Source organism: Danio rerio, chromosome 16 (genome assembly GCF_049306965.1).
Source record: "Danio rerio strain Tuebingen ecotype United States chromosome 16, GRCz12tu, whole genome shotgun sequence".
NCBI lineage: Eukaryota > Metazoa > Chordata > Actinopteri > Cypriniformes > Danionidae > Danio > Danio rerio.
In genome coordinates, this window is record NC_133191.1 from 17,038,564 (window position 1) to 17,052,869 (window position 14,306).

Sequence of the window (14,306 nt, forward strand, 5' to 3'; positions counted from 1 at the left end):
GATCTCGCTATACGTCATCTCGCGAGCCTTCCTTTTCCCTTTTCACTTTGAGTCCAAGATGGTAGGTGGCTTGATTTCTCATGGAGTTTAACAGTGTTCGAAATCTACCTCCATCCTCAGTTATAGCTCATCTAATCTTACAGCAGACGATGTTTAGAAGCATTACAAAAACCGACAAATTAAGAAATATGCCTATTGTTGTGGATCTTGAATGAAATTATTTAGTAAAGGCTGGCTACCATACATCGGGCCGCAGAGCCGAGCCTTCCCATCCTTGTGTTGTCTGTTTAAAACGCTTACAGATGTTTGACAACAGCACGCGTTGTGTTACCCATTTACATTTAAATAGCTGTTGGTATTTAATTGAGCTGTCTATGCAGAATAAACAGCACCAGACATTCGTGTGATGCTAAGCTAGCATTAGCAGTAATTACTCTGAGCCACATGACTTATAAACGCATGAGATAAGTGCTAACTAACTAGTGATATCTTTGTTTAACTCTGTTTTTAATGGTTGGTCATAAAAGTAACTAGAGTATGCGTCAGTTTTGGCCAGTAAATATGTGTAAGTTTATTGGAGTTTAATATCGTGCTCTTTCTAACACTTTATTGGAGTTTCTGTAGCGATGGCTATTGTGTGTAATTTTTTTCTATGTTGTATTTTAGGGAGTTGACATCAGACACAACAAGGACCGCAAGGTTCACAGGAAGGAGCCCAAAAGTCAGGATATTTACCTGAGGCTCTTGGTCAAGGTAAGACAAGGCTGTAAAATAGGTACAAAACCCACAATCACTACATTTGTGCTCAGTTGCGTATGTGTGTGTTTTTTTTTTTTTGGTTAGGTTTTTTTATCTCTGTATACTTACACCTCTGTGCTTTTTGTGCTGTAGTTGTACAGATTCCTGTCTCGTCGTTCTGATGCTCCCTTCAACAAGGTTATTCTGAGGAGACTCTTCATGAGCAAGACCAACCGCCCACCTCTGGCTCTCTCCCGACTGGTTAGTTTAAACCCCATATTTAGGCCCTGTTTACACGTTTTAGAAGTTTTGGTTTTAAAACTGTTTTAACGTGAAACAATCCACGTCCACATTGGCGTTTCATCTGCTGTTTATGAAAAGCTCTCCGTCCACACTATATCGTTTAAAATGCACATCACGGACCACACACGCTGTTATGCGCTGCAGCTAATTTTGATGTCTATAAACTTATTGCATTATTGATTGCAATTATTCAGTATTAAAATCTATATTTAGCAAGGGAGACAGGGTATGTTTCATATTTTTCAATCAAAATGATTCAATGTTTTATGCATATAGGGATGCAACAATTAAGTGGTTTCCCAATTAATTGCGCTTTAATTCATCACTGTTAATTAATCGCAATGCCCTCTCAACACCGCGTTTCTGCACCGAACAAAACTGCAGCAACTAAACAGTTATGCCAACTGTGTGCTAGTTTGTATCCCAAGACTAATAACCACGCACACTAGTTTAATTATGACTGAGGCTATTAAGGCAAGCTCGTGCAAGGTTATTGTTTCCAATAGAGGGACGCGAACGTGACGCACTCACGCTTTTCAGGCACACTAGTTAAGATGGGGCGCTTTTGTGACCACGGGAACTGTAAACGGCTGAAGTTTGAGGAAGAAGCAATGAAAAGTACACAGGTTTACAAACCCATTTAAAGTTACAAATATTGGTGCCGATTAGAGCGATAATGCGGTCAAAATTGACCCGCCAGCCGAGATCAATCGACTGTTTTGGAGAGGGTGCAGAAAAACTCAGTGTATCGGCTGACTAATGGCCCGAATCTTGATGTGTTGCATTCACTGCGTTTTCAGCGCAAATAGACGCTAAGTGTAGAATCTAACAGTGTATAGATCTTTGCCAAAGAAGCTCAGTTTTACTAAGTTTTTACTGATACTTTGGCTCATGACAAGAACGGTACTGTGCAGGTGGTCATCGCAAAAATTGCTGCTCTCCGCCGCATATAGTGTGTCAGCTGACTCGCCTGCTTTTTTCTACAAACACAGAAAAATGAAAACAAGGCTGGGCATTTAAAATGACAAACCAAAACCTTTAAAGAGTAGTAGAAGAGAATTTTCTTCCTTCCTTTTGTCCGATCTTTCTGGTTATATTGACATGCGTGTAAAAACAATAGTTCCTATATTTCTTACTGCAATGCTTCATTTTTGTGTGATGCAAACCATATATTTTATTCTCAAGTAACAGTAGGACATTTATAGCACTCAACTTGCATTCAAGCACATTCAGGGCAGCATGATAATGTTTATTGTTAGTATTATTGTCGTCGTCATCATTAATATTTTTATAATTATTGGACATTCATTTTGGAATTGTTTCACAAATATCAATAAGTGATAACAGGATTAGTTAGATGTTTCTGTTTTTTGTTAGTCCTGATTGCTGTTTTAAAATACAATAAATCTGTAATATACAATTTGCAGTGGGGCTCATTCATTTTGGTGGGTGCTCCTAAATTTTTTATAGTGCTCCCATAAGTTAATTTCAAGCTCTGCATTAGACAAATACTATTTAATTAATTTATTCATTCATTCATTGTTTAATCATTTATTTACAGTGTAAAAATTCAGTATGTTTAAATGTAAACAATTTTACTTATTTTTAAGCACAGAGAGAAATGGACTATTGTTTGTTTTTATTATTTTGTGCTGTATTATGTGGTTACTGAGAAGCAATAAATAACACAAAATATAAGGAGTTTTCATGTGATTTTCTAAACTAGTAGTGTTTTAAAATTAATGAATGCATAATTATCGTGATAACTGTGACAATTTCTCAGACTATAATTGTACAAACAAAATCTATAATAGTTGCAATCCTATATGCATACAGTAAAGATGACAGGTATATAAATGTGTAGCTTCACAATATAAATGTTTTCTAAACACTACGTTTTTGGGGCTCCAGTGTGGACTGAAGGTGCAACCGTAGCAAAAGTTATGTTTTATAACAAAAACATTTTAGTGTAAACAGTGTTAATCAGGTGCAGAGCTGCATAATTTTGGATGAAAGAAATAATCCCTTTTTTGCTTGAGTTTAAGAATACGATTATCTCACAATTTTGTAGAGCTTCATTTTAAAGATTTAAACCTGTAGAATGTTTCTAAGCGAAATGGCAACACAATAAGACCAAATACTTGTAGCTTCAATCAAATTTTAAGCAATTTAATAACAATAATTTAATGTGTAAGAAGGAAGATTTTAACAATACTGAAGTCATTGTTTGTGCATCACAATTTTTTACTCCACATACAGTGTTAACTTGATTCGTGTGCTTAAAAGGCTTATTTGACCATTTTACACACACTTTCTTTGAATCATGGACTCAAAAGAACAACATGGAGTACATGGGGAATTTACTTTATAAACTAATCTTTTAAAGGTTGATTGGTCATTCTTTTAAAGTTCTTTTGTTGGTCATTTAAAAGCTTTAATTTGTTAGATCATCCTCTTCAAATTCATCCTAAATTTAACATTTTAATCAAGACCGTTTTTAATAGTCTTAAAAGAACAACTCTTTTTCTTAAAATATTGCAATAGTATATTGAGTTTTATAGCGGCATTTTTGCTTTAAGCCGCTATCTCTTTAAGGATAAAAAATGACACGCGAGTCCGCTGTGAATCTTTCTGTCCTCTATTTTATCACATCTTGTGCCATTAAATCAGTAAAATTGCTTCTCAGTAGCACCCGTCACCACACACACTCACGGTCTGAAAATTGTTTCCTCTTCCCTTACTACTCCACCTACTACCTGGCTTCCTTAAATCCCAATTTCGACAGAATAAAAGTCTTCATTCACAAAATCAAAACAATAATGCAAATACTTATACAAATACAATATGCTCTAATCTAAATACAATAATTATCAAATGTTAGCTTAATTATAATAATAATAATAATAATAATAATAATCACATCAACCAATCAACACATTTAATCCAAGCATAATAATAATAATAAAAATGTCTCCAAGTTTACTATCCTAATTATTGAATCAGTTTTAAGACAAAATAGTTTACGATTACAAAACATGAAGATTAAATAAGGGACTTATTCTTGATGTATTAATGATTCTTAAGCAAATAATTATTTAGCTTTTCTAGATGTTCTCATGAAAATTTTTCTTTCCTCAGATTCGTAAGATGAAGCTTCCAGGTCGTGAAAACCTGACTGCTGTTGTTGTGGGAACTATTACTGATGATGTCAGGATTCAGAATATCCCTAAACTGAAGGTATGACCAGACTGCAACCAATCATGTTTGGACACTTTGTCATGTGTTGAATATAAGTTGTCAATAATTGGCTTTAAAAATTTCTTATCAGGAAAAAAAAAGCTGTTATAACTAGACTATTTAAAACACATCACCCCTCCTCCCTTAAATTAAAACAGTCAACTGTTTAAAAAATATTTTAAATTTATGTATTTTAGTATTTGAATTAACTTGAAATTAAAATTTTTGACTTCTGCAGACCATAAGTGTTTCTAGAGCCTCACTCATCAACTTTACTTTTTGCCGTTTTTTTTTTTCTTTTTCTTTTTTTTTTTTTTTTTTTCTGATGGGGTAATGAGCTGATGATCCAAATCGGGTGTTTAATGAGACATGCAAAATGTGCAGTGTTATGAGGGCTCCAGATCCATGGTTACAAAACTTTGCCCTAGTGGGGGTTAATTTGTATTTTGAATTGCATGGACATATATGAGATATGTCTGTTCAAAAACTCAACAGTGAGATGAAAAAAATGTGGTCAATAGTTTAGCTTGACCTAATTTGCACAAACATGACCCAGCACACCAAGTCATGTCAAGTCTGATGCATTTCTAAAAATAATCACACTATATGTAGAAGATGAGGCACTTAATGCATCACTGTCTGTACAATGATATTTTTTTCTGTATTAAGTATTTAATATGCAGGTTGGTTGTTGGGGTTTATTTGAAACATGATACATTTTCAGCAGTATAAAAATTGTAATCCCTGTATAGAAAAATGTGAATATTAAGTGTGTATATATATATATATTGGTATATATAGCTGTTAAACACAATCCACTAAATTTTGGCTGGGCCATTTTTATTTATTTTTATTATTATTTTTTTTTTTTCGTTTTTTTATTATTAAATTTTTTTTATTAATTCGAATTTACGTTTTGATGACGATTTAATTTAATATTAGATTTAATTTAATATTAGATTTAATTTAATATTAAATCTAGAAATCGCGATTAAAAAAAAAAAAAGCGCCATGGACTTAAAATTCTTAACAGGTTTCTTTACACACACCGGCGCCGCCCAACCACGATTCAGGATCAGTTCATATTTCAGCCGTGCCACAGAGCACCATCTGATTAGTTTCATGTTAAATATCATGCAAATGTGCGTGTTTGGTATGTGATACTTTAAACTGTCATGTGCGCCGTGTCGCAGCGCTTCTGGTATGCGACCTGCTTGACTGTCTGTTAAAGCGTGAAGTCATGTAGGATTTTACTTGTTGTATTAGTCTGAGTCACGTCTGGATTGTCAAGTCATATTCTCTCATCAAGTCGATAAACTCGATCTACACATGTATGAAGGATGTAAAAACCTGCCATGAGAAAAACCGCGCCGATCTTAGTTCGAACCGTGCTGATATTTTGGTTTGAACACTAGCAGAGGTGAGCAGCTGATGGCTGTAGCAGTGAAAATGAAAGTATCCGCCCCCATGACGTCATTTAGCAGACCTAGTTGAAAATCAGACAGATCAGGCGGCATAATACAGAGAGTGGTGCAAAGCACATGAAATTATCTATTTAAAAGGGTGGAAAAAAGAAAAATAGATTAAATATATTATTGTATATTAGACACATCTGGTGCTTTTATTTGCTCCTGCTATAAGTCCTCAACTTCACACACTGGGTTAAATTAGGCATTGCAGTTTCCATAATCAGTCCTTTACTTCCACTGTATCTTTTTAAGAAAAAGGCAGCAGCATTACAACTTGTCATTCAATCAGAAGACAAAGTCAAAACCGAGCTGACAGCCAATCTTTCCTATAGGCTCAGCAAAACCTGCAAAAAGACCTCTGTATTCCTACAACTGCAATATTTACACATATTTTTTATTTATTTAAAGAACTTTTTTTTTTGCCAAATCACTCAGCCCTACACTAAATAGATTATTTAATTCTAAAGGAAATTAATTTAAAAGTTGTAACAGTTTGTGACATACTGTTAAATCAAGTTCAGAGGATATTTCAGCAATAGCATTTACAAGTGATTGATTGATTTAAAGCCCCAAACGAGAAATTTTAAACAGTATGGAAAACGTAAATAAAAAGGAATCGATTATAAATTTACATTGACTTGTATTTCTTTGCAGACAATACAACAAGTATTATTTAATGTTTTCATGACTTTTTAACTTAATTATTTTATATTTTTCCAAAATGTGTATTTCTGATTTGGGGTTGTAAAAAAATGTATTTGGATTTTGCCTTTACGTGGAATGATTCAGTGTAGCATTAAATATTGTCAAATGTTAATAAATGCCTTTTGTTTGAAGAATTTTTTTACACTAAAACTTATAGAAGAAAATATAATTTTGTTTAAAAAGACTAACCAATGTTATATGAATCAGAACATAAACAGAATTAATAATGTTCTAGTTGTGTAAAAAGTATTGAAATCAGTATTGAGTGGCACAATAGTGTCTGTAAATCAAGTGGGCGAATGAAGTGTTTGAAGCATAATTAGACACACCGCACAGCTCTTCAGTGTCTGCCGCAGCTTTGAAGACTTCATAGCACTAAAGAGAGATATTGATGTGTTGCGGTTCTGTGCAACATTTGAAATTAGTTATAAATTTCAATTATTGTGTGCATAAAGAGCAGTTCACAATGCACTCTACATCAATAAAGTGATCTAACAGACACACAGCAGAGTGTAAATCATTTGGAGCAAGGTTCCTGCTGGTCAAAAAAGTCATACTTAAAGTGAAATTCTATGCATTTCTCCATTGATTTTTATAGTAGCTGATCATCATGGAAAATGATTGATATGCACAGTAGAATGAAGCACAGACGTAAACTTAAACCAGTGGAAAATTCATCTGTATTTCTCATTCTGTCAAATGGTTTCCGGTCATTTGGAATAATTAGCATAAAAGCACTGATGGCTTTTCATTATCACCTAGTCGTACACATGTTGGATTTGTGTAGTCATGTCTGGTGTCAAAGTTTATCACCCCTTACTAAATGACGCAGTATTTACTGCATTGTGCGTTGGAAAGATGGCATGTAGTTGTTTTCTATATTGTTTATCATGCAGTAGATGTTTGTTATACAAGTTAAGTAAAGTAAAAAATAAGTGTGAGTGTTGGTGTTATTTGACATTTGGAACAACTGAATTATTTTAGCATATTTTACATGCCAGTTATTAGCCAATGTTTGTCTAAACTTTTATTGTTTAATTTACTGTGGGTTTATTTGTATGCTTCTTGTTTATTTAAAGCACTTTGAATTACTATTAAATACGAAATGTGCTTCAAAAATAAACCTGCTTTGCTTTTAATGTCTGCTCAAATGTCTGTTTGTCTCTCCTTTGCCTCTCTCAGGTGTGCGCTCTAAAAGTGACTGACCGCGCTCGCAGCAGGATCTTGAAGGCTGGTGGACAGATCATGACCTTTGATCAGCTGGCACTTACTTCACCCAGAGGACGGGGCACCGTTCTGTTGTCAGGTACGTGTATTCATTTGTATGTTAAGGCCAGTTTCATGCCGCATGCATAAACACTGTGTTCACAAAGATTGTAGTGTATTCTCCCCATGCAGAGAGGCAATGCTTTGGTAACAGAGCAAAAGCATCAGTGCCATGAATTTATTATATTTTTTTCCTCTGATACTAAAACATTGATATTATCCAGTTTTAAGCAGTCAATCGAATGACCTTCAATAAACAAAAAAATAAATAAATAAATCAAGGAATACCCACAACCAAACCTTTTAAATGATTCATAGTAATGTTTTGCTTGTTACACATTACTTGGTGTGTTTTATTAGAACTTTATAATTGACACAAGAACGAATGTCATGCAAACAATGTTCTGACAATGGTCTTTAGAATGCATCTAGAAAGAATTAATGGCGCTAGTCTGTTTGTGGAGGTTGGGAATCTTGCTTTGTGTAATTAACATTATAAGGTGAAGGGGAAAAACATTGCAGTGCCTCTTGGTGCAGATAGAAAGTAAAAGCAAAAACATTTTTCAAGTGCTTTCTTATATAGATATAGATATAATAGATTAGGAATGATCTGAAAAAGCTGCAGTTTTAGGTGTGTGCTGCTGCTCATACCTGTAAACATTGGGATGTAAAATAAAAGAAATGCCCCAAAAAAGCAACAAATTTAAATCTTTTATTAAATGTTTTGTTTGATTACATTAACAGAGGTGTCACTGTAGAAATGCTCACATCTAACAATATAATGAAAGCATTCGAGTGCTTTCCTTACTTTTTATGCTCATTTAAAGGGCCATGAAACCCCCTTGTTTCAGCAGGGTGTTTTCACACCTCTACTTTGGAAAAAGTCAGAAAAGTGGGCGTGTCCAGCTGTTTCGGAGGAAATAAAGTGGGATGATGTGGGAGTGTATTTGTGCACGCGCGAGTCAAAACACACACACACAAACACGGGAGAAAGTGATGGTGTTTACATGGACATATGTAGTCGAATTATTTGCCAAATTATTAAATGGTGGACTTTAACTGCAGTTTGGCTCTTTCAATTAGGGAATTCATTCATGCCCCTCGCGACAAACGAGATATTTGATTCGAGGAACTGCTCTAAGCGTGTATTTTTCATGCAATGTTTTATATCGCACAGCGAATGAGAGAGAAAAAAACTCCGCATTTTCCGTAAACTTAGATGCACACAGCAGGTAGTCTCACAGCGTGTGTTGTTCCGGTCACAAAATGCGGTGAAAATCCTACACGAGGTTAAAGTTTGGTTGTGGTGCTAACATGTTTACACGGTGCAATAGTTAACTTAGTTCGATACGAACAAATTGAATAAACAAAGAGCACTGGTCGCTCACTTACCAAATCTGTAGAGACGGGACAGTCACCAGCAACTGGAGCCGCTTCTTTATTAAAAGGTCACGAAACACCAAAACACATTTTTTGAGCTGTTGACAGTCGTATATGTGTCCCACACTGCTAAAAACACTATTAGGACACCTATATTTCACTAAAAAGTGTAAATTGGTTGTTTTTGCGTTACTTCAAGCAAACTCGTACTTCCGGTTTGAAACAAATTTTTGAAGCTGCGTCACGGCCATGACATAATAGCGTTGCATTCCAGCGTGCAGACTGGGCGTCTGTGCCAGAGTGAGTCTTATTACGTCTTACAGTGTGATGCATTAATGCATGAGTAAGGCTTGGTTCAAACCAATCAGCGCGCTCTTTTGTGCAACTTCATTAATATTCATTACTGTCACAGTGCTTGCACACTCACACCACGTTGTATTGGCAAAACAAGCGTGAAGTGTTGCTTTTATAGTTTACTGCAGTTAAGTTTCGTTTTTATTTTCTCTCTGTGAGAGCTTAGACTCACGTGTGGATTAACAGTGTACGCGACGCTCGACAACAATAACTTGCATGTCTAAGCAGGATTATTGTTTAGCTGAGAGCTGTTCTCATCTGCAAACGCTGAGATCCAGATTCACTTGTCTTCTCTTCATAAAGACGCGGCTCTAGTTGCTGGTGATTGTCCTGTCTGTACAGATTTGGTAAGTGAGCGAGCAGTGCTTTTTGTTTATTCAGTTTGTTCGTATCTAACAAACTATTGCACTGAGTGTAAACACGTTAGCACCACAAGCAAACTTTAACCTCGTGTAGGGTTTTTACCGCATTTAGTGACCAGAATAACACACGCGGCTTTCTGACGCTACCTGCCGTGTGCATCTAAGTTTCCGGGAAATGCGGAGGGTTTTTTTCTCTCATTCGCCGTGCGGTATCAAACATTGCATGAAAAATACACGCTAAGAGCAGTTCCTCGAATCAAATATCTCGTTTGTTGCGAGGGGCATGAATGAATTCCCTGAATGAAAGAGCCAAACTGCAGTTAAAGTCCAAAATTTTTAAAATTTGGCAAATAATTCGACTACACATGTCCATGTAGGTTAAACACCATCACTTTCTCCTGTGTGCTTGTGTATATTTTGACTCTGAAACTTGCGCGTGCCCAAATAGACACTCCCACACCATCCCACTTTTCATCCTCCGACACTCCCCCCTAAACAAAGTTGGACACGCCCACTTTTCTGACTTTTTCCAAAGTAGAGGTGTGAAAACAACCTGCTGAAACGAGGGGGTTTCATGGCCCTTTAAGAAAAGACTACAAGCGAATCCGGATCTCAGCGTTTGCAGATGAGAACAGCTCTCAGGTAAACAATAATCCTCCTTAGACACTCAAGTTATTGTTGTCGAGCGTCGCGTACACTGTTAATCCACACATGACTCCAGCTGCGCTCACAGAGAAAATGAAAACAAAACTGCAGCAAACTATAAAAGCAACACTTCACGCTTGTTTTGCCAACACAACGTGGCATCTCTGTCGTCTAAACACTGTGACAGTAATGAATATTAATCAAGTTGCACAATAGAGCGCGCTGATTGGTTTGAACCAAGCCTTATTCATTAATGCAACACACTGTAAGACGTAATAAGACACACTCTGGCACAGACGCCCAGTCTGCACGCTGGAATACACGCTATTATCTCATAGTCGTGATGCAGCTTCAAAAATTCGTTTCAAACCGGAAGTACGAATTTGTTGAAATAACGCAAAAACAACCAATTTACACTTTTTAGCGAGATATAGGTATCCTAATAGTGTTTTTAGCAGTGTGGGACACACGACTGTCAACAGCTCAAAAAATGTGTTTTGGTGTTTCGTGACCCTTTTAAGACAAAATTAGTTGTGTTTGAAAGAAAACCCCACCAAGATTGACATCTTCAGATATTATTATTATTATTAATTGTTTATGTGTCAGTTAAAACACGCACCCAAAACCCAGACTTTTCGCTGTACAGAATCTATTTGGGAAACTGCATCTATTTATAGCTATGGAACTTGTCAGCTGACAGTCACGCACTACTAAAATAACTGAGAATTGTATTAGGGGTGGGCAGTACACCGGTGTCATAGTTATTACAGGTGTGACATTGCGCCATGACATGGATTTTTTTAATATCGTAAAAAATCAATTATAGCCCGAAATTTAAGCTATGCGACCTCATAATATATTTGGGAGCAATTGTGCGACTGAATATAATGGTTGTAATGCGACCTGTTTTGATTTTTTTTCTAAAAACGTGCTAAATCGCTCATCCGTGCTGCTTAATTGATTCATATTAGCTGTCAATCACTGAAGGCTTTCCGCTGTCACATGACAGGGAGCATTTGTGACCGGTGGGAATGCAAGCAGCTGAAGAATGAAACGTACACAGGTTTGCTAACCCCACCTAGATATAATAATAATAAAGGCGCTGATGAGAGCGATCATGACATGTGGTGAATATTGATCCGCCAGCTGAGATCAATCGAGTCTCAGAGAACTCGAGTTTTCGGAGAAGGCACCCTAATCTCAATGCGTTGCATTCAGTGCGTGCTCATTGTTCGCTAAATGTAAGCTCTAATACTGTACACATCATCGCTAAAGAAGCTCGCCTTTACTAAGTTTACACTGTAACTGCGGCTCATTACAAAAAGTGGTTTTGCGCTGGTGTTCCTCGCGAGAATCCTGCTCTGCCTGCTCATATAATTGGTCGGCTGACTCGCATGCTTTCCACAAACACAGAAAAATGAAGATCAGCTCTTAACAAGACTGAGCATTTACAATGACACAAACTGAAAACAAAACCTTTAAAGAGTGGCAGAAGTGAGACTTTTCTTTTTTCTTTGAGATGTTATTTTGCTATTAAGATACTGATGACTGTTTTGCAGCTTTCAGCATTGAATTGAATGATTTATTATAGTCTTTGTTTTGTAGCTGAAATATAATTTATTAAATTGACATGCATATAAAAACAATGGTTCAAAATAAATATTTTTTACTGCTGTGCTTAATTTTTGTTTGATGCAAACCATAAATTTATTTCTCAAAGTAACAGACTTTTACCGCAGATAACTTGCATTCAAGCACATTCTATAGGCAGCATCATAAGCAATTTAATTCATTGTTACTATTATTGTAATTTTTATCATCATTAATATTCTATAATTATTGAATATGCATTTTGGAATTATTGCACACAAATATCAACGTTATCTCAGCATTAGTTAGATTGTTGTTTCTGGTTTTGTTAGTCCTAATTGATGTTGTTTTAAAATACAATAAATCCCTTAAAATACAATTTGCAATGGTGCTCAATCATTTTTGGTCTGTGCTCCCAATTTTTTTCTGGTGCTCCTATATTTTTTTTGCTGTTCTTTAGGTTTTTTGCAAAATAAATGTTTAGAATGCATAATACTCACCCATGTCGCTTTTTGATAATGATACCTACAATTTACTTATTATAAAAATATTAACTTTATTCACATACTTAAGGGACAGGACAGGCTACTCCTCCCAAAATGTACCAAAAAAAAATAAAATTATTATAGCATGATATTATACCGTCACTGTTCAAAAGATGGAAAATACAATGATATTAATTTTAGGTCATATCGCCCACCCCTAGATCGTATGAGTTTTGAGGATTGTATAGGAGGGGCAGCGGCACCTGTAATGGAAAGGAAGGGAATCCCTCCATTATTTATTTTAAAGTATTTTCATGCTTAAAGCACAGAGCAGGCTCGCATTTAAAAGCAAGGGGTGTCCCCTGGTGGTTTGGCGGTATGGGTCATGTATGAGGAGGATTGGATTTTTATTGCAACCCTTTATAGAAAAAATTAAAATACAAGAGAAAAATGAAAAAATACCTTTAATGAGATGATAGTGGTATAGAACTGTAAAATATGGTAAAATCCCGGTAAAAATGGGAGGGTTGACGGGTATGGTTAATTCTGCTCTGCTTATGTGCTGTGGTGTAATGCCTGGTTTATACTTCTGCATCAAGTGACCGGCGTAACCCACGGCGCATGCAACGCGCGTAGCAGTGCATTTATACTTCTGCGCGCTGTCTCTGTTGGTCTGCATTAACACCTCCGAAACACTAGTTGGCAGTGAGGTGTTAATGCTCCTCTATGTCGAGTTTCTCCGCTGATGTTTTGCTCTTCTTAAATGTACAAGTGGCTCAAACTTGCTCATTTTGAGGCAGGAACCGGCGGACGTGCAACAACTTTAACTATGAGGTAAACACAAAACAAAACTTTCCATCCGGAGCTCCTTCACAGGACTCCACATTTGTAAACAATCGCTGCATCGGGCTCACGCCATTCCCGCGGCTCTCGGTCCCGCCCAAACTCGTCATCGCTACCAAGCCGACCAATCACAGAGCTTACGTTACGCGTCGTTGCGACGTGTAGTTACATTTTTTGAGAGGTGCGCGTCAGCGTTGTTGACGGCCATGGCGAAGGGCTATGCGTCAACGCAGTAGCATACGCGTGCATTTGACACAGAAGTATAAATCAGCCTTAAGACTTTGTAATGGCTTATTCAATGTAAATCTGTCTGGTCATCCTAATGACTTCTATTGTTTCTATTTAGGTAAACTCAAATTCATTGCTTTTGTATTTTTTACACAGGACCCCGCAAGGGCAGACAGGTGTACAGGCATTTTGGGAAAGCTCCTGGAACCCCTCACAGCCACACCAAGTAAGAAAATGTTCTACACTTTCCTCAGCTTAAGGCTTTTTTTTTTTGAATAAAGTTTTGTTGAACCTTTAAACTAAAACATTTTCTTTTCTCGTCAAGGCCCTATGTGCGCTCCAAAGGCAGGAAGTTCGAGCGTGCCCGTGGTCGCAGACACTAAGGATACAAGAATTTTTCGTATTCAGTGTTGTAATCAAAATAAAGATTGGGTAATGTTCAAAATGTCTCCTGCAATTTCTTGAAGTTTTTATTTTTCTTTATGAATAAAAAAACAGTAATCTGGCTTTTTAAAAAGCTCATTACTGTGCTCTACTCACGCTACATACACCTGAAGTGCAGAAATGACTGTCTTTACCACATCAAGTGGAAAAGGCAAACCTGATGATGAAATGCTTTGTTGACAGCTGCAGGTACACACGCTTTTAGCAGTTTCACAATTAATGTAGCTCAAAAGATCGCTTAGAATTATTGTTAAAGC

The 14,306-nt window shown here is 36.4% G+C and overlaps 1 protein-coding gene across 1 annotated transcript; it reads left to right on the forward strand.

The window, feature by feature from the left end:
- The first annotated feature begins 31 nt into the window (after positions 1–31).
- On the forward strand, positions 32–14,050 carry rpl18 (ribosomal protein L18). The gene is given in 7 exon segments (NM_001003432.2): positions 32–61; positions 667–753; positions 892–999; positions 4,180–4,278; positions 7,635–7,758; positions 13,762–13,831; positions 13,931–14,050. Coding segments are annotated over 7 exon segments (549 nt in total). The 5' UTR covers positions 32–58; the 3' UTR covers positions 13,989–14,050.
- The last annotated feature ends 256 nt before the right edge of the window (positions 14,051–14,306 follow it).